This window comes from Rhinolophus ferrumequinum, chromosome 20 (assembly GCF_004115265.2).
Source record: "Rhinolophus ferrumequinum isolate MPI-CBG mRhiFer1 chromosome 20, mRhiFer1_v1.p, whole genome shotgun sequence".
In the NCBI taxonomy this organism is placed as follows: Eukaryota; Metazoa; Chordata; class Mammalia; order Chiroptera; family Rhinolophidae; genus Rhinolophus; species Rhinolophus ferrumequinum.
Window position 1 is genome coordinate 33,808,112 of NC_046303.1, and position 20,078 is coordinate 33,828,189.

Sequence of the window (20,078 nt, forward strand, 5' to 3'; positions counted from 1 at the left end):
ATTGGGCCCCTTGTCCCCTGTAGCCCCTCGCCAACGCTCCCGGGTTAGCGCGGGACACCGGTGCGACGGCCTCTCCCGTGGTAGTGGTGAAGCCTGTCGGCATGGAGAGAACCCGGGCCTTCTCTCTTCTCCGTGGACTCCGCCACGTTTCCCCTGCAGGCTCTGGCAGCCTCTGTCACTCCGGCACCCGGCATCCCGTCCTCACCGCTGGCCGAGTCAGGGGCCGGGGCTGTGAGTGCGGCCTGATGTGCAGTTTTCGGCGAGGTTTTGCACTTCCTTTTACATTTGGGCAGTGTTGCGACTGCTTGCAGCCCAACCCAGTGAACTTCTGATGTTCTCAGTCTGCTCAAAGCTCTCAATTAAACAGCAAACTTCTTAATGCTGATACCGTTTAGTTTACATGGGGGGACTCCTTGACTCAGGGCTGCAGCCCTACTGCCTTTCAGGGAGGGCCCCAGGAGTGCTGACTCCTCTCCTGTAAACATTCCTTCCTCTGCCTGCCTCCGGGAGTTAGCAACAATCAAGGCACCATTTAGACAGCTTGTTTCACTCCTCCCTCTTACCGCCAAGCCTCAGCACATTAGCTTAACTCCCCTTCAGTACCAGGTAGGACAGTGGGAACCCTCACTCTCCCCCTATCTATCACGGGTGGGAGCATTCACAACCACAAAGATTCTGGGGGGGTCTTCTATTCCCAAACCTGGCCCACAGTTCCTCATCCAGACAGTCGTGTCTCCCGTCAGCATTCCATCCTTGTCAAATCCGTGGGGTCTGGGACTTGATTTTACCCTGCTTATAAAACCAGTAAGTTAGCCTGTCCGTTTCATGGAACCTGACGGAAGTAAGGAGATCCTGGGTCAGAGGCAAAGGACTTGATCACTTATGGCACAGCAGGCAGCATGAGTATCTGCATGTGTGTCAGTTCCCCTCGCCCCTAGTTCCACAGGGCAACACTGTGCCCGGGCCAAGCACACAGTGGCCTTGTGCTCCAGCGGCAGAACTCTGAGTGTCCACAATCCAATGCTTTTACAGCAAGTCTGCTCCTTGTCTGAGGTTACTAGCTACATAAATCCTGAGAAATGGCCCAGGCAAACTGTCAGGCCTTGCCGTCTTGGCACACCCAGCAAGATGTACAGGTAGGTGCAAGAGAACTGGACTATCTCGTCCAATGATTATTCTTTTCTATAATTGTGGTTTTTTTTCGCTCTTTCATGAATCTCTCTCAGCGTGTCTGTCTGTAAGCCGATGCCTCATGCAGGCTAGGCCCTTGTGCAATAGCTGGCTAAGAGATGATATGGAGCCTGATAAAGAATACTTTCAAATTAATTTTCAAGACTGAAGAACAATTCCTTCAAAAGTTTGGCCACCACTCAGTTTGTCGGCCACCTGTCAGTCCAAAGTGGAACAGAGAACAAAACGAAACTTTTCTGCTCCATCTTTCCTTAAGAAGTATGATGGACAGTTCCTAAAATAAGAACAGTCATGTAATAGTCTAGGAAGAAGTCCACTGTTCTAGGGAGAACATTATAACAGTAAGACATTGTTGGTAAGGGCTGAGATAAAACTACAGTTCAGCCTGAGAACCTTTTTTTCCTATGGAGTTTTTATTTCAGCCTTAGAAGAAAAACCCCCAAATCTGTGTTATTACTAATATTTAGATTCCAAGATTTTACTTTGTTTTTAAATTATGACCAAACTTCTTCAGTAAGCCTCAGATTTTAATTCATAATAGGTAAGCAACAATATTTGAGGAATAAAAAGAGAAAAAAAATGAGATCAGTGGCTGCAATAATCAACAAAATTAAAGAATAACTCAACATATGGACGTTGGTAGTTAAGTTCAGATCCACACAATGAAAGGCATAAATAAAATGACATGACTCTAAAAGTGTCTGGGAGACCCATGAAGCATCAGCTGGTGTCCTGGCACTCGTGTTATCTGCACTGAAGTTCAGATGCCAAGGGCTGTTTTGATAACTCAGATGGGACAGAATAATAAAATGATGGAAAAGCAGGTGTTTCTATTCATCCGGCATAAAAATATTTTCCTATCCTAAGCAATTTCACAAAATAGCTTATACTTTTATCTTTTCCTGTGTTTCTATCAGAGATGTGAACTTTTGAGATCCATAGCATAGGAACAATTTCCACACAGTTCTTTATCCTCGGGGAACCCAGGGAATATTAAATACTCTAATACAATGTCCTAGCCATACAAACTCAAAATACAAGAATATTTGAAAAGCAGGGTTTGGGGAAAAAAAAATAATCAAATATGTACCCAGGAAAAATCATAACATTTTTCTCCCAAAAGCTATAGAGATGAAAACAAAATGAGACTGAAGTCACAATGTTTTAACACATTGTCATACAGTGTTTTGAATTTATGTTTGGGGTATAAAATGCTCAGAAAGTGGGCTAGTGTAAAAAATATTAGGTGCTAATCAATTACATGTAAGAACCAAATTAATCCCATGATATTTGAGGGCATTTAATTTGAAGAAAATCACCTTCCTGACTTGGTTAAAACAAACTCTATAATGTAATGAGACAAAAGTGAAGTAGTTTAAGTAATAAATGTTTAATCAAAGAATTTTACATATTATTAACAGCATTCATTTGGCCAAACATCTACACGTTTGTAGAATCCTACTGTATATAAAGTGGGAATGTATCAAGTATAGACTATGAAAGTGCAAATAACAAGTCAAGGTTAGAGTAAATTTTTTTTTTTAACATTATAAAATTAACTTGTTTACAAAATAGGCTTTGCCAAACTTTATTTCTGAATTGTAAAGTCCATGACTGTGTTGTTTTTAAAATATGTACCAAGGAAATACAAATTGGGTAATGCTCACTTGTCATGCTCAGGAGAGAACGCCACAGAACAAAGGGTACTGCATGGGGTGCGAGGAGCCAGGACTCATCGCAGCACGAGCGTCACCACTGCCTGCACCCACCACTCCTCCTCACCGCACTGCAGCTTTGCAAGACGCCTCCATATGCTACAAAGACTCTTCTATTGAAAAATTACAACTTGGTCTAAAAACTGATTGGTGGTGGTTGGTATTTTTCATCCAAAATAAATTTGTAAAAAAATCCTCTAATGGACTATTTTAGTTTAACATACAGTAATACACTGCAGATAAAGTCAATATTTTCCCCAACCAATTTTAATAGGGATTGTGATCAATGTTTCTGATAATTGGGGAAATACACACTAATGTGGACTTTAATAATATAGGAACAATTCCAACACAGTGTTTTTATCCTAGGGGAACCTGGGGAATATTAAATACCCTAATATAATGTCCTAGCCATACAAATTCAAAATACAAGGATATCTGAAAAGCAGGGTTGGGGGTGGAGTAATTAAAAAACCATAATTACAACTCACTGGACATCAACACTAATATAACCTTTTACCCAGCCCAGGACTTGCCTGTACAAACTCGGTACTGAAATTTTGGTATCTGTAGATTTCTGGTAAGAATCTGGCAAAACATTAAATGGAGTATTGCATATCTATTTTGCTTATGTTATGCTAGTTTTGATAATATGTAAGTAAAACAGCCATTCCAACAGTTTACTCTAGTTTTAATTACACACTATACCATTGTATCTTAATTACAACTAAGACCAGTATTTTCTTCACAGTAAGACACTGATAACTAGGAAGTTGATTTTTTTCAACACTAAACAGTAATCACACAGCAAATGAGTGTTGTGCAATAGAACAAACACGTCAGCATTTGCTATTTAGGCAAACGAACTGATTAAACATTTAGTTGTTATACTTACTGTAAAGGCAAGGCCATGGGTGGTTTTATGGAGGTCTTTGCAATTCATAGCATAGTCACTTCAGAAGAGACATTGAAATTGGAATTACTCACTTATTTAACTGGCAACTATCCATTTAGATTAGGCAAAGGCACGGGAACATGTTGCGCAGGATGTTTCATTGAATTTTTTAATAATTGTGGGATTTACTGTAACTCATGAAAACTCCACTTCTTTTCTAGTTTATAAAACACTTACCATTAAAAGTAATTGCACCCATTAGTAATTAGAATGCACTGTAAAATTGTGAAAACAAAGAACTATGATTGCACTTCCAATAAAGTGTCTCTTAAAATACAGCACCTCCGTCGCTAATCAACTGTATTTTAATATTAAAATAAACTGTTTTTAACAGCAGCATTAGGTTTAGTTAACTTAAGCTATAGGCTACATTTAAATGCAGTCTCCATGGCAACAAAAGCCCATTAAGTTCTGGCATTCCATTGCTACCAAGTGGCACCTTTTACTCCCAAGAATGCTGCAACTGCTTTGGAGCCAGCCCTCCAGGACACCGCACACCTAAATACACCTAAATACCTTCTTGGTCAGCGCGCGAGTCAGTTTGGCACAAGTGGACTGTAAATAGACATGAAAATAAACTTCTGATTCATGTGGAAATTAAAACTAATCACACTGTGGCAGATGCAGCACTAAAGAGAAGCCCTGGACACCTCAATTCACAATGCTCAGACAAAAAGGCAGGAAGAAAGTTATGGAAGAGCACAGAGGCTGAGGAACTGAACGTTACCTGATCTGTCCAAAATAAATGATCAATTGAAGGAAACTTTCTTTTTTTTTAAGAGGAAAACCATTGCTCTTAAAGAAGGATTGGGGAGTAAGCCTTTAATTGAAAAGTTCAATTTAAGTATTGCGCACCTTAGGCTAAACAGGAGTGCCGTTTCCTTAGAATGTCGAATCTAAGCTACTTACTCCATTTGTGTTTCTCTTTCTCTCCAGCTCTTCTTTTTGTCAGCAAGAAGGGGGAAAGCTATCCAATTACATACAAAAGAAAACCCCTGTAAGCTTAAACTCAGAAATGAAGCTACCACTCAAGGGAACTCCTTCGTACTCGATCCTAATGTCAGTGGTGTAGAACTGAGTTGGAGCTAAGTGGATTAAGTCTCTATGAAGCACACTCCACCGTCAGTCCCTGCGATTTGGCTGGAGCCCAGAGGTGTGCACCTCACACTAGATGGACCTGTTCAAGCCAGTCACTTGAGGTTTGAGGTGTCTGATTTGAACCATCGGAACCATCCCCCTTGCTGGCGGCCTCATTATCACCTTCGCCCGCTGGAGGCGCGGCTTCCCCGGCCAGAATATTGTCTTCCAAAGAACGTTCTTCTTCTCTTTGGGTTCCTCCACCTTCACTGACCACAGCGTCTTCAAACACCACATCTTCTTCTGGCGGCCCCAGTTCCACACCCCTCACAGCTCCTGGCTCGTCTCCGACACTGGGCAGCTGGGGATCTGCAGTGCTTTCTGCGGATGCTGGAGGAATCAGGGCAATGCTCTGAGGGTTCATGTCGTGAAACCAAGCCATGATATTGCCAAGAAGATTGTCATTGATGTTGGCGTCCTGGCCGGCCGAGTCAGGGTCACTGGAGGAGGGAAAGAATTCACTTCTTGCCTCACTGAGAGGGTGTGAACTCAGGGTGTCAGTTGAAAATGGGTCACTTTCTGTTCCTAGTCTCAAGAGGCTGTCGCCAAGTTCCAACAGCTCAGAGCTGCTCAAAGCAGCCCGCGGGCCCTCTGTGTTCCTGGGGACAGAGTCCAGCCTGGAAGGTAGAGAAGTGCCTATTGCTCCTAAGGATGCTTCGTTACTGAGGAAGTCCCTATTTTCTTCATCGATGGCCAGCCCAGATTCTTGCAGTGATAACTGTATTGCCAGAAGTATATTGGGATCATCTTCATCTAAGGAACTCAGAGCCTGAGGGCAACAGAAAGTAAAATCACTTTAAAATATGAAAGGAAAGAATGACTTAACTCCATGAGGTCTACCACTGCTCTTTTACCTAACAGATACTTAATATTACCCCTATTTATACAGAATTATTTTATCTACAAAAATCTTATTTTAATTTTCTCCTTGTCCATGTTATAGGGGAAACAAATTCCTTTGAGATAAACCTGAAATATAGGACTCTTTTCCTGTAGCACACCTCGGAAACAAAGGTGTTAGAATGGAAGAAAGAAAAAGAGAAGCACTAAGTGAAAACAGGAAAGCAGGCCAAACAGAGAAAGCAAAAGCAGGGGTCAGGAGGCTGCCCACGAAGGCTACCTGAAGAGAGTCTTGGTTCTCAGAGCGACTGGCAGGGGTGTAGTCGCGCAGGGAAGAGCTGGGCAGCACACTCATAGACGCAGAACTTACCACGGACGCGCCCGGCCTGCGGCCACTGCCACCTTCTGGGATGTCTGTTTCAAAGCAAGTGGTACCAGAGACGTTAGTCACACAAGATTTCATACATCTTTTTATTTAAATTGGCCATTTCTCTTTGCGGGCTGGTGAAACCCGTGTTCACATGTTTACTGAATCTTCTAGAGATTTCTCATTCATATTTGTCTCCCCATAAGCAACACTATATCCCATACCCTTCACTTCAATTCCACGATTGTTGTTTGCATTTCTGTTTGTACGACAATTATGCTTGTATTCAGAAATACAAATGGCTACCATCCAATCTTCTTTCTTTTCTTAAGCAATAATACATAAAGGTGTTTTAGTTTTCAGAGTTCTTGAAACTAAAGAATTTGGGAATTATAACAGCCCGAAGAGCAAAGGTTTAGGCCCGTTGATCCTGGTTTATTAAAAATGATCTGCTGACATTACAGCATGAAGATTTTCCACTACGATTTAACATTTAAAGGTGAATAATTAAGATAATTTATCTCTAATACCAGAAATTTTCTCTATTTTTAAAGAATGCTCATAGGAGAACTGAGGCCAGGAGAAAAACATTCCATGAACATGGCAGCAGGAATGAACAGCTACAGTGCACTGAGTGGCATGAGATGCTACTCGCGCCTACGGGTTTTGCATGCATCATCTCATTTAATGCTCACTATGAACCCACAACTGGCAATATTATCATTGCGTCTTTAGAATGAGGAGATTCAAGTGTGGAGAGGTTAAGTGACGGAGCTACAATGTCATCCTGACACGCAGCAGAGATGGGGTCACGAACCCCAGTCTGTCTGACTCCACAGCCCATGTTCTTAATCCCCCTGGTTTTCTATATCCTGTGACATGAGCAGCAGCTACACATTGACTGTACATCCATCTAAATCACAAACTCACAAGCATTTAGACTGGTCATTTTTAAGAAGAAATGCAAGAGAACGAAGAGATTCAAACACACCCAACCCAAGAGCTTACCGAAAGTGCTTTCCCGTGGCTCGTCCGGGTCCGGAGGGTTACCGAGCAGACTGTGCATATCTCCTCGACGGCGCTGGAGTCGGTGCCTCCTCCGATACTGAAATTCAGCATATTCCTGCATAAACCAAAGGTTATAAAATACAGGAGAGCATGCAATTTTTTAAATGCAAATAAAATAAGCAACACACTTTTTTTCCAGGAAAAAAAAAGTGTGATTTTATATAGAGATATTATAAAATCATTTGGCTTTAGAAAAAGAAACTTCGGGCTTTGCCATGCCAAGGAAACAGAACAGGTCAAATGGAAAAAGAAAAATTTTAAGGAATCATTACAATTGCCTGGATAAATTGGGAATACTTGCAAGCTCCAATGTTAGATCAGAACTGAGCCTTACTTTACATGCCTGGGTCTTATTATGTAATATTAACCTAATAGTGTAGTGATTTTACTAAGTAAGTGAGGCTCTTCCTGGAGGTCTGGTTTTAAAAAAGTGATTGTGATATTTGCAACAGACAGAAGAAAAACAAAAGAAAGAAAAGCACACACTGTTAAGTACTTGTCAGTGTTAGATTTTGCACTCTTTGGGACTACCGCATACCATACTCACAAGTCAAGTGACTAGATTAAAAGACAAATGTTGTAAGGTTAGCTTTAAAGATATTACTTGGCTTCCTTCTTATATTATTAACAGCTAACGTGGGGTTATCAACAGCACAGGTGAGGGAAGTGTTTTCTATTTAACATATGGGAAGAACACAAATTCGGGAAGATGTCCCTGAGTTTATTTTATATTTGTGGTAACAGTTTAAAGTGGGATTGCTATTATCAGAGGCAGGGGACTACCTGCTATTATTACCTGGGTACAAATGTATTTTTCCAGATTTTAGTGACACAAAAGAGAGGCCAGTGTGCATGACGCCAGCCTTAGAAGGCTAATTTGGAGAATCATCATAGAATCTGGCAGTGATAAACTCTAAGATACTCAGATTTATGGTTATTCCTGTTACCCTAGACTATTCAATATGCTTACATTGTGAAAGTACTAGAATAAATGAAGACAAGTTTTACATCACAAATAAAACTTTCGTGTCATACCACTTTGGTTGAATTTATTTAAACTCCTTCATTCAGGTAAGAGGTTGGAGACATCTTACCAGGTTGGGAACAAATGAATAAAAGATACTACAGGTGCCTGGAGGGATTGTTTAGATGCTTTAAAATTTCCTGCTGAGCTGGGGTAACATTTCCTTTTTTCCTGGAGGCTTAGGATCCAAAACTAAATGACCACTATGTGTCATTATGGTTGACTGGATCACTGGGGACCACCATATTTCTTAGACAAAGATGAGATAAAACTTTACCTCAGTTCAAGACTTGTTATTTAGACAGAATTTGTTTAGTATGTATGCTTGATTATGGTACAAAGTTATTCTGAATTAAATAAACTATTACTGACCACAGAATATATGTATTTCCAATTTAAGAAAACTAAATAATTTAAAAACAACTATAAGAGAAACTTGTTATGTTTATGATTATTCTGCTAGAAAACTCAAATAGTATTCTCTCATAATGCAACAGGCTTAAAAAAAAATGGTTCTCATAAAGTTAACTTTAAGAAAACATTTCCAAGTATTTCTAAGATCTTCTAGCAAGCACACGAAAAGGCTTAGTCAGGATACTCCAAATGGTTTGAGAGTGTTAAGGCTACACAGAAGATTGAGAAGTTCTAAAATACATAGAGTAAAAGCTGCCAGATTTTTTTGTTTTAAATAATAATAACTAACATTTACTCAGCACCAATTTTGTCAGTGACTTAAAAAGATGCTTTAATTCTTCCAAAACTTCCATGGGGTGGATATGACCATCCACATTTTAACTCACAGAACTAGACTTTGAATTCAGGTGTCCCTCAGACTTCAAGATATGTCCTTTCCTCTGGTCTCCACTGCTTTAAAGTGGTGCAAAACAAATACTTATGCTTGTCATTGACTCATTCAGTTTATTTAAAAAAGAATAAGATGGAAATAACTACTGAAAAAATATAAATTCAACCTAAAAGCCTATTGAAGTTTGGCAAAAAAGATGTTTTTTTTTCAGAGTCTTTATCAAGGCAAAAAGCTAACTTTTGAAGATAAAATTTTGGCAGTTACTTGATAGTCACATACATGAAGAATTTTAAAGTTTCACAATGTGTTAATTCTTTAGACTTGCAATATGGTTTACATAAAAGCTTGGTGTTTCAATGTGCCAAAGACTTTAAAGAAGAGAAAAGTAAAAGTAAGTTAAATTTTTTTTTTAAATTTATTAACTCATAAAAAATAAATTTAAGAAGGAAATGTTATTTAGACTTTCACAATTCTCCATTTCTGGAGAATAAGAGCTCACTGATTTTACTTATAAATATTCACATGTGAGGTGGCAAGCCTTCCTATTTTTTACAAAATGGATCAGTGTCGGTCATACGGGCAGGTCCTCAATAGTCAAGGACAGATTGTTGCAGGATTCCTAAAGTTACTGTCAGAGCCAGAAACTGCAAGATGATGCATACACGATTGTGAATACACAGGGAAAAGTTTTATTTTTGCTAAACCGTAGTTCTACCTTGAAATTCTGAAATATTTACACTTTTTTTTTTTGATAATTGAAGCTTTTTTTATTCTTCCTTTTATGTGGAAATTTCTCCCAATATCTTCAAAGCTGTAATTATATTATAACATAGAAATAATAAGCACAGGATCAGGTAAAGAAGGGGGTTCATATTTGTTTTACAATAGGCAATTCATTAATATATTAAAAAATTATTTAGAATTTAAGTGAATTTAAAATTCCTGTATCAGAGCTCTAGGCATGAATTGTTTTTCCAAGTCAGTATTTTCCTGGATATATCTACCTATACAAAAGGCCAAAAGGTGATTGCAAGTATCCTCAGCAACTGAAAAGAGAAAGTATCTGATTTAAATAAGCCACAGTCATTTCTGGATAATAATCAATTTCACTGTCTTTCAGTCACAGACAACACATGGGCTATAAATGATAAAGTTTTCACTGTTTGTCCTGCCCCTTTCCAAGAATCAAGTTAAAAGGTTATTACAAAATAAGCATCAGATGGTATACTGTTTTATAAAGAGCAAAGAAGTAGAGAGAACTGCTGAAACCATTTAAAATGAGACTCAACAGTGACAGTGGCAATTTAAATCTCAGGTAACAGCAATGTGATTAAAATTTTCACTCTATCTTATTTTCATATGTGGCAATTATTTGCAGTGTTAGTATTTTATTCCGTATTTTAAAATGGTGTATAACAACAAAGAAAAAAACAAGAAGAGTGAAAATCTTAAAGAGAAGCAGAAATAACTAAGCAAAGCATCTCTTTCCACATAAATATTATTAATATCAAGTTTCCACCTTAGCAATTGATTATAAATCAATTCTCTCAGGTTGTGGCAATAACTCTAAAAAAAATAGATTCAGACTGAAACAACATTACAACCGAAGTGCATTTCTAATAAATAAAATTTGTATCTCTCTTAACCAATTTGAAGATATATTTCAAAAAATGCTACAAATTGGCCTTAATTCTGACTGTTCAGTAATTAAAACTGATAAAAGGGGAGACTGATTTAATAATGTGACCATAATCCAATACCATAAATAACTAAATGTAGGCTTTGCTGATGCATTTTTATTATAAAAGAAAGAGAAAACATTGCTGACAATCTCAGGATTTAGATAGATGAGGGTGCAAAGGCAAGCAGGATTGCACTAAGGAAAAATACAGTTAACAAAACAAAAAAGCAAAACAAAACCCCCACAAAACAATTACCTCAGGTGATGCAAATCCTAAATATTCCCAATCCCATGTTCCACCAGCAAAGCTACAAAGAAATTAGACATACCATTTGATTTATTATCAGTACTACAAAGTACAGACAATCAGACACTTGCCCTTTGAACATTACTTTTAATTCTTCTACTTGGAACTTGCTTAATTGAAGTAGCTCAACTACAGAATATAATTAAAATGATTTCTTAATTAATTAAAATTATTTCTTTCAAATTCTAAGTTACTCTATTTGTGTAAAAATGGTGGAAAAATAAAAATCATAATTCTATTAGCAGAGTATTTTATGATTACTTCTAGTTTTATGTTATAAATGTTTATGTAAAAATAGGGTCATAGGAATTTCTAATGCTTGTAATTATTATGAATAAAATAATTCTTTAATTTTTAATGGCATCAGGAATATAAGTCTCTGAAATAAAACAACCCAAACTCAAATGTTCTTTAATGGATCAATACTGATCACTTAAATAAGTTTACTAACATAATATTTCTAATTTCTTCACAACCTCTTACCATGAAATATAAATATGACTATAACAAGTTGGTAAGGCTTCCAAATTCTATAACATAAGATGTTTATGGCTATCATATCACTACATTTATTACGTATTTAAAATGATGTATTAGAATACTCTTTGAATTGAGTTCACCGAATTGTGAAATTAACCTAACATAATTTAGTCCAAGAAACTACACAATGACACACAAAAAATAACAAGAAAAAACAGAAATAGTACTGGGGAAAAAAGCACCCCAAAAAAGTTAACGTACTTTTAGGAGCTACTCGTATTTTAGGTATAAGTAACTTTCAGGAATATGAATCCTAGTTGGATAAAAATAAACCCGTTGGCACCTGTGGCTGGAGCTGGGATGGCTCCCAGGGTGCATCCTTTTTACCTGCGCCTAGGAGCTTCTGGTGAGTCTGCAGGAGCAACTCCCCGAGCTACGGAGGCCAGGAATTCTTGCCTCTTCTGCTGCACAAGGCATGCTGCCTTGATGATCTTGTGTCGGGGTGTGCGGAGGTAAGGCCTATTGACTTTCTGGGCAAGGTCCTCAGTGACCATTTCTAGGTCTGTCTACGGTAAGAAGAGAAAAGAACAATGACAGGCTCAGTGGATCAGTCAAGAGCAAATCCAGTGTCTCTAGGCTTTCTCAGTTAAATCTAACTCTTTTATAGTCAGAAATTAATCCAAATAACTTCGTATTTAACATATTTTGCACATTACAAGAAAACAGCATTCATTTGATAGGCATTTATGGCGATGTAGTTGATATGGATTACAAACAAGGAGTGAGTATACCAGCTGTCCACAAGGGTTTATAATTTGTCTATGTGTAAAAAACTAATGAATTTCAAGGCATTGTACATGCAAATGTATGACACATGGTGCAGACTATGGAAATGTTGAAGGAATTTGTAGCAAGGCCCCTATTATTTGGGATTAGGTCTAGAAGGCTTCATGGAGAATATGAATACTGAGCATTCAAAGAAATGTAAGAGATAATTCAGTAGAGGCAGTTCAAAGGGATGACAGGAAAACTGTAGCAAGAGGAGAAAAGAAAAAGAAATATACAGTGAAGTTGGCCTACTAAAGAGATGTCAGTTGGATTAGGTGTTTTTGTTTTTTAAATACTGTAACTTTCTCAGTTGCACTTTAAAAAAAAACTGGTAAATAGTAACTTTTCAACCTAGTATGTGATATGGTTTGTTTTATCTTTGAAGATAAAATCCCTAATGATATAATCAGAATTAGGCCAGATTTCAACCTCTACAAGCGTAAAATAAAGAAATAAATGTGGTAGAAGATGTTTGTATAGCTCACAACTCATTCAGACCTGCACAGTGACAAATTCCGTGTTTCCCAGAAAATAAGACCTATCTGGACCATTCTGCTCTAATGCATCTTTTGGAGCAAAAATTAATATAAGACCCGGTATTCTATTCTATTCTATTCTCTATATTTCTTATATATTATACTATTTACATTATATATTATACTATTTACATTATATTATATTATATTATACCAGGTCTTACATTATAGTAATGTAAGACCAGGTCTTATATTAATTTTTGCTCCAAAAGGTGCATTAGAGCTGATGGTCCAGGTAGGTCTTATTTTGGGGGAAACACGGTTTAAACATAAAGAAAATTTCGGTTTATTACTGGTTACTTTTCCTTTACTTAAAAACCATTCTGAAAATGAAAACAAAATTATTTACTAATCACACCCAAATAAGATAAAACTTAGTCAAGTGGTTGAACAAAAAGAAAAATCTGTTTTTCATAATAACTTTAAATTTAATTTAAAAAAGATATCTTACTTGCATGAGTTCAAAAATTTCTTTCTTTGTGCTTTTAGGTTCTAAGAAAAATCCATAGGGATAAGAACACTTGAGAATGCGTCGAGTTTTTAAGAGCACATGAACTGCATCTTCAATGAAAGTGGTATCTGGACAGCCTCCTTCAGCTATAAAGCAAAGCAGGCACAGTGAAAATTTTTTCCTGGAAATATGCTATTATAAATTAATTACACAACTAAATTTCCTTTAAAAAAAAAAAAGAACAAGGTTCCCTAAAAACTGTCTGAAGTGGCTGGATGATAGTATTTATTTGAATTCCACTAAAGAGCTACATGAAACACTCATGTGTGACTTGCACGCGTTCATAAATGAAGCTCACACACAGCGGTAGCCCAGGAGCACTGACAACAGTCCTGAGGAATGTGTACACTGTCCTGGGTTCTGTTCTCACCCTGCTGGTAAACAAATCTAGGTTAGGTCAACTCAAAGGCCCCACGTTTTACTGTGTTTTAGGTTATCCCTAGCAGAACTTTGCTGAATAAGGATTAGAGCAAATGCCTAAAAAAACAAAACAACAACAAAAAATCACCTAATTATAATTATGCCTCTGCAAAAACAACATTGTAAAGAAAAAGACACAACATTCTGGGGGACAAATGAATAATAACTACTGCTAGTAAATAAAAATCTTCAGGTAGAGAAAGGAAGAGGGAGGAGGAAGGAAGAAGAAACTGCCTTACTCTCTGAGACTGTTTCTTCCCAAAATATCATAACATTCTAACTTTTTCCTGAACTGCAAATAAACAGAAATTAAGCAGTAGAATCTAAATTCATAAGTACTTTTGAAAATAAGATTATTTTGCATGCCTATACAAAGAAATTACATGTGTATGTACACACGCTGGTAGACCACCCAAAATACCTATCCTAGCATAGGTATCTGAACTAAGATGTAAAAAAACAAAACAAACACCCCTTGCCTTCCTCACTGTGTGAGAAGTGTGTGAACTTTTGTTTCTTCCTTTCCATTCCTTGTATCTTTTACTTCTTTTTCCTATCTTACTATGCTGTCTCGAACCTCTAGAAGCTTGAGCAGAAGCAGTAATTCACATATACAGATATTTATTGAATGTTTACTATGTGTCAGGCACTGTTCTCAGCATCAGGGATACATGGGATGGAACAGGCAAAAACCCCTGCTGAAGAACTGTAGAACCTGTGAGGGTTTTTCTTTTCAATTTTTACCATGGACAATAAATACTTCGAGTTTGATATTGGTGTGATATAGTTACATCATTATTAAAGTCTAAGAACTAATAATTAAGGAGACTAAGCTGCTATTGACACCTTTTCTTCCACTCTATTTTATTTAATTTATGATGACTGTCCTACTTAGGGAATTATCCTCATGAAAAAGGTATTATTATTCATCACTTTTGTAAACTGGAGCAAACACAAGTAAAACTGATTGTATTTTTAGGCTCAACACCTTTTATATATAAACTCTGATTATTTAAAAAATGTGACTTTACAACAAACATGTCAGAACCTGTATTCTGTGTGGTCATTGTGAGGTATTATATTCTCATGATGCAACTCAATCCATTTTTAGGAGTTTTTTTCCCCCAAACTTCCATTTTAGGATCCATATGTTAGCCCTATTCACGTCTTTGCTTTTCACCCAAAACTGTCCTTGACTTTCATTTCATTAGGCATTCTGCTACATTTTCTCAAGAATCTCTGAGATTTCAGTTACATGACAGTTGGGTGGCATGCAAATCTTGCTCTTTTGACTAGGTCAGGGATGACTTCGAGGGCCCATCCACTTTTTCCAACATTGTTGAGCATCAGCAGTGGCACAGAGTAAGCAAAACCCTGATGCGTGATTGTCTGCTAATAGCATGGGCTACATTAAGAGGAGATGAAGTTGGGTGGAAAATCTCATCACCGAGGTCTCAAATGCTAAGCTGCACTCTGGGCTTCAGAGAATTCCAAACAGTACCAGAATAAGAACAGATAATGTATTCCTTTAAAGGCCTTAACCTCCTACCAATAAGCATGCAAGGTGATTTTACATTAACACACATACTGCTTATAACTTACTTTCTTTGAGAGCTCTACTCAATTGCTCCATCTTTTCTTTGGCTGTTTTAAGAAGGCGTTGTTCTAACTGAAGAAACAGAAATAGTTTGTATCATTCTCTTCATTTATTCACAAACCTTCAGTGCATTTGAAATGATGTGGGACATACCTGGTAGCTATGCTCATGGTTTTTAAATCTTGTGTAATAGTGCATAAATCTGTCAAGTTCCTGAAATCGTTTGTGTTTCTTCTCAGCCTAGGAAACAAAAATCCATAAATGACTTTTATAAATAAAAGTACTACCTATTAAAATTTTTTTATCACTTAATAATTTTATTACTAATAGGTAGTAATGCATACAGATTTTTTGACCATTTTGAGAAAATAATAATCAATACATGTTACAGACTCCCAGAACAAAGTCCTGCATGTGTATGCAGTGATAAACCACTGAATCCACAATCCCAGACTGTAAGGCTAAGATACCTCTCAAGCACTGTTTATCAGATTTTCAATGTTTTATTACATTGCCTATTGCTACGGATCAAATTGTGTCCCCTCAAAACTCATGTTGAAGCCCTAACCCCCAATGTGACTGTATTTGGGGAGAAGGCCTGTGAGCTGATAAAGGTTATTAGGGTGGGACCCTAATCCCATAGAGCTGGTGCCTTTAGAAGAGGAAGAGACTCCAGAGCTCTATCTACCATGTGAGAACCAGCAAACAGCTAGCGGTCTGTAAGCCATGAGGAGACTCGTCACCAGAAATTGTAATGGCAGGAATCTTGAACATGGACTTGCTAGTCTCCAGAACTGTGAGAGATCAATTTTGTTGTTTAAGCCACCCAGTCTAAGGTCTTCTGTTAACGGCAGCCAAGCAGACTAAGATACTTATTATATGCTAGAACATTCATACTGTATTGCTGATATGTTAAAATCGTATTTGTCATTGTAGAGGCAGGCTGGAATATATAAGACTTTTCTAATCTTCACCAATATAAAGAAAAGAAAATAAGAGAAAGCTCTCAAGTTTATCAAGCTACTTTGTTTAAATTAAAGCTACTACTCTAAAATGCATTCAATTTAATGCCTCATTTAAATGAAGATAGGAAAAGAAGAAATGCAAAATACTTCCAATAGTGCTAAGTGGGTTGGCCAGAGGTCTGGGCTTAAACAGCTCGCGTTACCTCCACAGTCATTTCCTTGGATTGCTCCTCCACATGCTGAATGACTTCATAGCGAGTGCATCTGTAATAACCGCCCGTGGAAGAACTATGCTTTTTCCATTCTTCTAGGCAAATCCAGCAAAAGTCATACTTGCACTTCAAAAGAAAACATATATGCAAACATCTCCCCATGTTAATACGCAAATTATTTTCTGATTTCTAATTTATCAATTTGTAGAGACTGACTAATCCCTGCCTGTGTGTGTGACCAGGAACAAATCTTAAAGACACATCCTCTTTTTCATGTTTCCTCTGGACTTCATCTGCACTATGTAAAGATGTGAAAGCAGTTTAAAATTATTGCTTATAAAGATAAATTAAAATGTAAGTCATAGTATTATGAAGTAATCTCAAGGAATCTTTAAAAATATCAGTAGGATATTCTTTCCAAATTATAAAAATGGATACTGATAAATGTTTCATTTTTCAAGTGCATGGTAATTTTACTTTGGTTTATAAAGCTCCACTAGTCTATGAGAAAGGAAAACGTCTGGTGACTTTGACAAATTGGTTTTGAAACTGGGAACAAGTTTAAAAGGTCTCTTAGAACAGCTGACATAAAACCTGTTTCTCATTTTTTTTTTAGAAATAGTCACTGTCTTAATCACCAAAATTAGCAAACAATGCCAAAAAATGAGCATTCCGGTATGAAAATGCAGCCCCACTTTTTTGTATGCTTATGGATTTTGAGTCAGAAAAATCTTCCCACTCCAAGTGTATGTTTTCTTCTGGTACTTTTATGGTTTATTTTTTTTTTTAATTAAAATTTTTGAGCTGTTTAGGATTTATCTCGGTATGCAATATACAGTATGAATTCAACTTTATTTTTCCCCACACAGCTGTCCAGTTGTCTCAATACATTTATTGAACAGTCCAGATTTATCCACTGGTTTGAAATGCCTTTTCTACCACATACTAAACTCCCATGTATCTGTGTCTATTTTCTGGGCTTTCTCTCCAGTCTGATTCATTGATCTATAGTTTCGTGTGCCAGCATCATGCTATTTTAATTATTGAGCCTATATAATATGGCTTATTATTTGACAAGGCTAGTTCCTCCTCACTGTTCTTTTTCAGAGTTTCCCTAGCTAGTCTTAATTTGTTTTTCCACAAATTAATTGGTTTATCTAGATACAGAAACAAAATCTGATGGTATTTTTGTTGGCATCTTTCTATCCAAGAACTTTTGTTATCTTTCCATTTGTTTGTCATCTTTTGGGTCCTACAGATAGGGGTATTAAAATTTTCTTCATGTAAGTCATGTATGTTACCTAAGTTTCTTTCAAGATAAAATCTCTTTTAGTATATATTCTATCTGGATGTTGTTGGTATACATGAAGGCTAGTACTTTCTACATATCAATTTTATAATCTGCTATATAGTTGAATTTTTGTTGTTAGTAGTTTTTCAGTTGATTTTCTGTGGGTTTTCTGTGGTATGCAATCATTCTGTCTGCAAAAAAAAATGGTAATTTTATCATCTTGTTTCTAATTTTCACATCTCCAATTTCTTTCTATTGTCTAATTACACTGACTGGTATCTCCAGTCCAATGTTAATAGTATTTGTGATGGACAGCATCCTTACCTTATTCTTGATTTTAGTGAGACAGCCTCTAGCTTCCTCACTAAATATGCTAACTTTTGGATTGAGGTAGATTTCTTTTCATCATACTAAGGAAGATTTCATCTATTCCTATTTCTTTGAATGTCTTATAAAGAATGGTTGTTGATTTTTTTTGTCAAATGACTTTTTAGCATCTACAGAAATTATATGATTTTTCTCTATCGATCTACTAATAAGATGAGGTACAGCAATAGCTTTTAAAATATCAAACCACTCTCGTACTCCTGGAATAAACCCCACATGGTCACTCTATTTCTTATTTAAAATTTTTTTTAGTGATATATAATTGACAGTCAATTACTTTTTAATTACTCTCTTGGCTGATATTTATCAATATCTGTGGTATCTCCTGCTTCTAATATCTTAATAGGACGTATACATTGTTATTCATAAGTAAGATCGATCTATAGTTTTCTTTTAATTTTAATAATCTTGTCATGTGCTCGTATAAAGGTTCCACTCACCGTATAAAAATTTGAAAGTTTCCTTTTATTTTTTTAAATTAACTACCAGAAACAGTTTAAATCACATTGGAATTATCTATTCTTTTCAAGGTCTGATAAAATTGTTGTGAAACTGTCAGGGCCTATTGCTTTAAAGGGGGGAGATCCCTGAAATAATCTTTCTTCTATGGAAAGAGGTTTGTTTGGATATCTCTTCTAGGGTCAGTTTTAATAAATTACACATTTTTTTTTTTGGAAAATCAATCTAATTCAAAGCCAAGTTCAAATTTAGGTGCAAGAGTTGAGTAAAGTTATCTCTTATTATTTCAGTTTGCTTTGTTTATTGATTATTTCCCTTATTTCTTATACCATGTATTTGAACTCTCCTACTCCCTTTTTCTTATGTAAGCTTAGTGGTTTATCTTATTTTTTTCTTCAGAAAATCATTCTTTGGATTTATTTATTAGTTGTATTGTTTTTCAATTTTTAATTCACTAATTTCTGGGTTTTTTTAAAAAATATTTCCTCCTGGTTTTGTTCATTTTGTTTTTCTATTTAAATCACATCCTTAATTCATTCCTTATTTTGTATTGTTTAAAGAAAATAAGGCTACGTACATTTCTGAGCATTGCTTTAGCTATAGCCCTCAGGTTCTGGTAAAATAGTATTTTCATTATCTGAGTTTCCTAGAAATTCTTTAATTTCCTTTTTTTCTCTACAGTTTGAGAGATTTAAAATTCCCAAATGAAAAGGGCTTTTGTAACCTTATTATTCATTTCTACTTTATTCCATTATGACTAGACAATGTTGCTTACAGTATTTCTATTTTCTGGAATACTACTGAGATTTCCTTTGATGATCAATGGTTACATTTTGTGATTGTTCCATGAGTATTTGAAAAGATGACGTAGTCCATATTTTCAAGGTATGAAGTTTGAATACACAGCAATCAGATATACCTTACAGATTAATTATGTTAAGTCTTCCATATTTTTACTCATTTTTTTCTGTATGTGATTTGTCATGAACAGAAAGCTGAATTCAAGTTTCTGTACTCATATGTCCCTTCACAAACGTACTTATACAATAAATTGTGGACATGTTTCAAGGCTTTTTGCAAGTTCTTTTGTTGCCTGGTATAAGCAAACTTTGTGCCTGATTTGATATAAGTCCCCTTCAGTACAGTTTTATTGATCTCTTAAAATTAGTGAGAAGACTTTTTACAAAACAGCCAAATTTTACAAGCTATGGTAATAAAAATATAGTATTTGAATAATTTTTATTTTTTAGTTGTAGCACATAGTTTTATACAGTCAGATGAAGAAAATTTCTAAGTGACTTA

General features: G+C 36.3%; 1 protein-coding gene across 2 annotated transcripts in view; it reads right to left on the reverse strand.

The window, feature by feature from the left end:
• Window positions 1-2,562: 2,562 nt before the first annotated feature.
• Window positions 2,563-20,078, reverse strand: part of ANKIB1 (ankyrin repeat and IBR domain containing 1) — a 115,413-nt gene continuing 97,897 nt past the window's right edge. Inside the window, exons 12-20 of one of the 2 annotated variants that reach the window (XM_033088019.1) lie at window positions 16,631-16,765; window positions 15,616-15,702; window positions 15,468-15,534; window positions 13,386-13,531; window positions 11,958-12,136; window positions 11,040-11,091; window positions 7,214-7,328; window positions 6,119-6,252; window positions 2,563-5,767 (exon numbers count right to left, since the gene is read on the reverse strand). In XM_033088019.1, the coding sequence (XP_032943910.1) occupies window positions 5,024-5,767; window positions 6,119-6,252; window positions 7,214-7,328; window positions 11,040-11,091; window positions 11,958-12,136; window positions 13,386-13,531; window positions 15,468-15,534; window positions 15,616-15,702; window positions 16,631-16,765 (1,659 nt within the window). In that variant the 3' untranslated portion in view covers window positions 2,563-5,023. The remainder of the gene's footprint in view (window positions 5,768-6,118; window positions 6,253-7,213; window positions 7,329-11,039; window positions 11,092-11,957; window positions 12,137-13,385; window positions 13,532-15,467; window positions 15,535-15,615; window positions 15,703-16,630; window positions 16,766-20,078) is intronic. The other variant, XM_033088021.1, reaches the window with a different exon arrangement.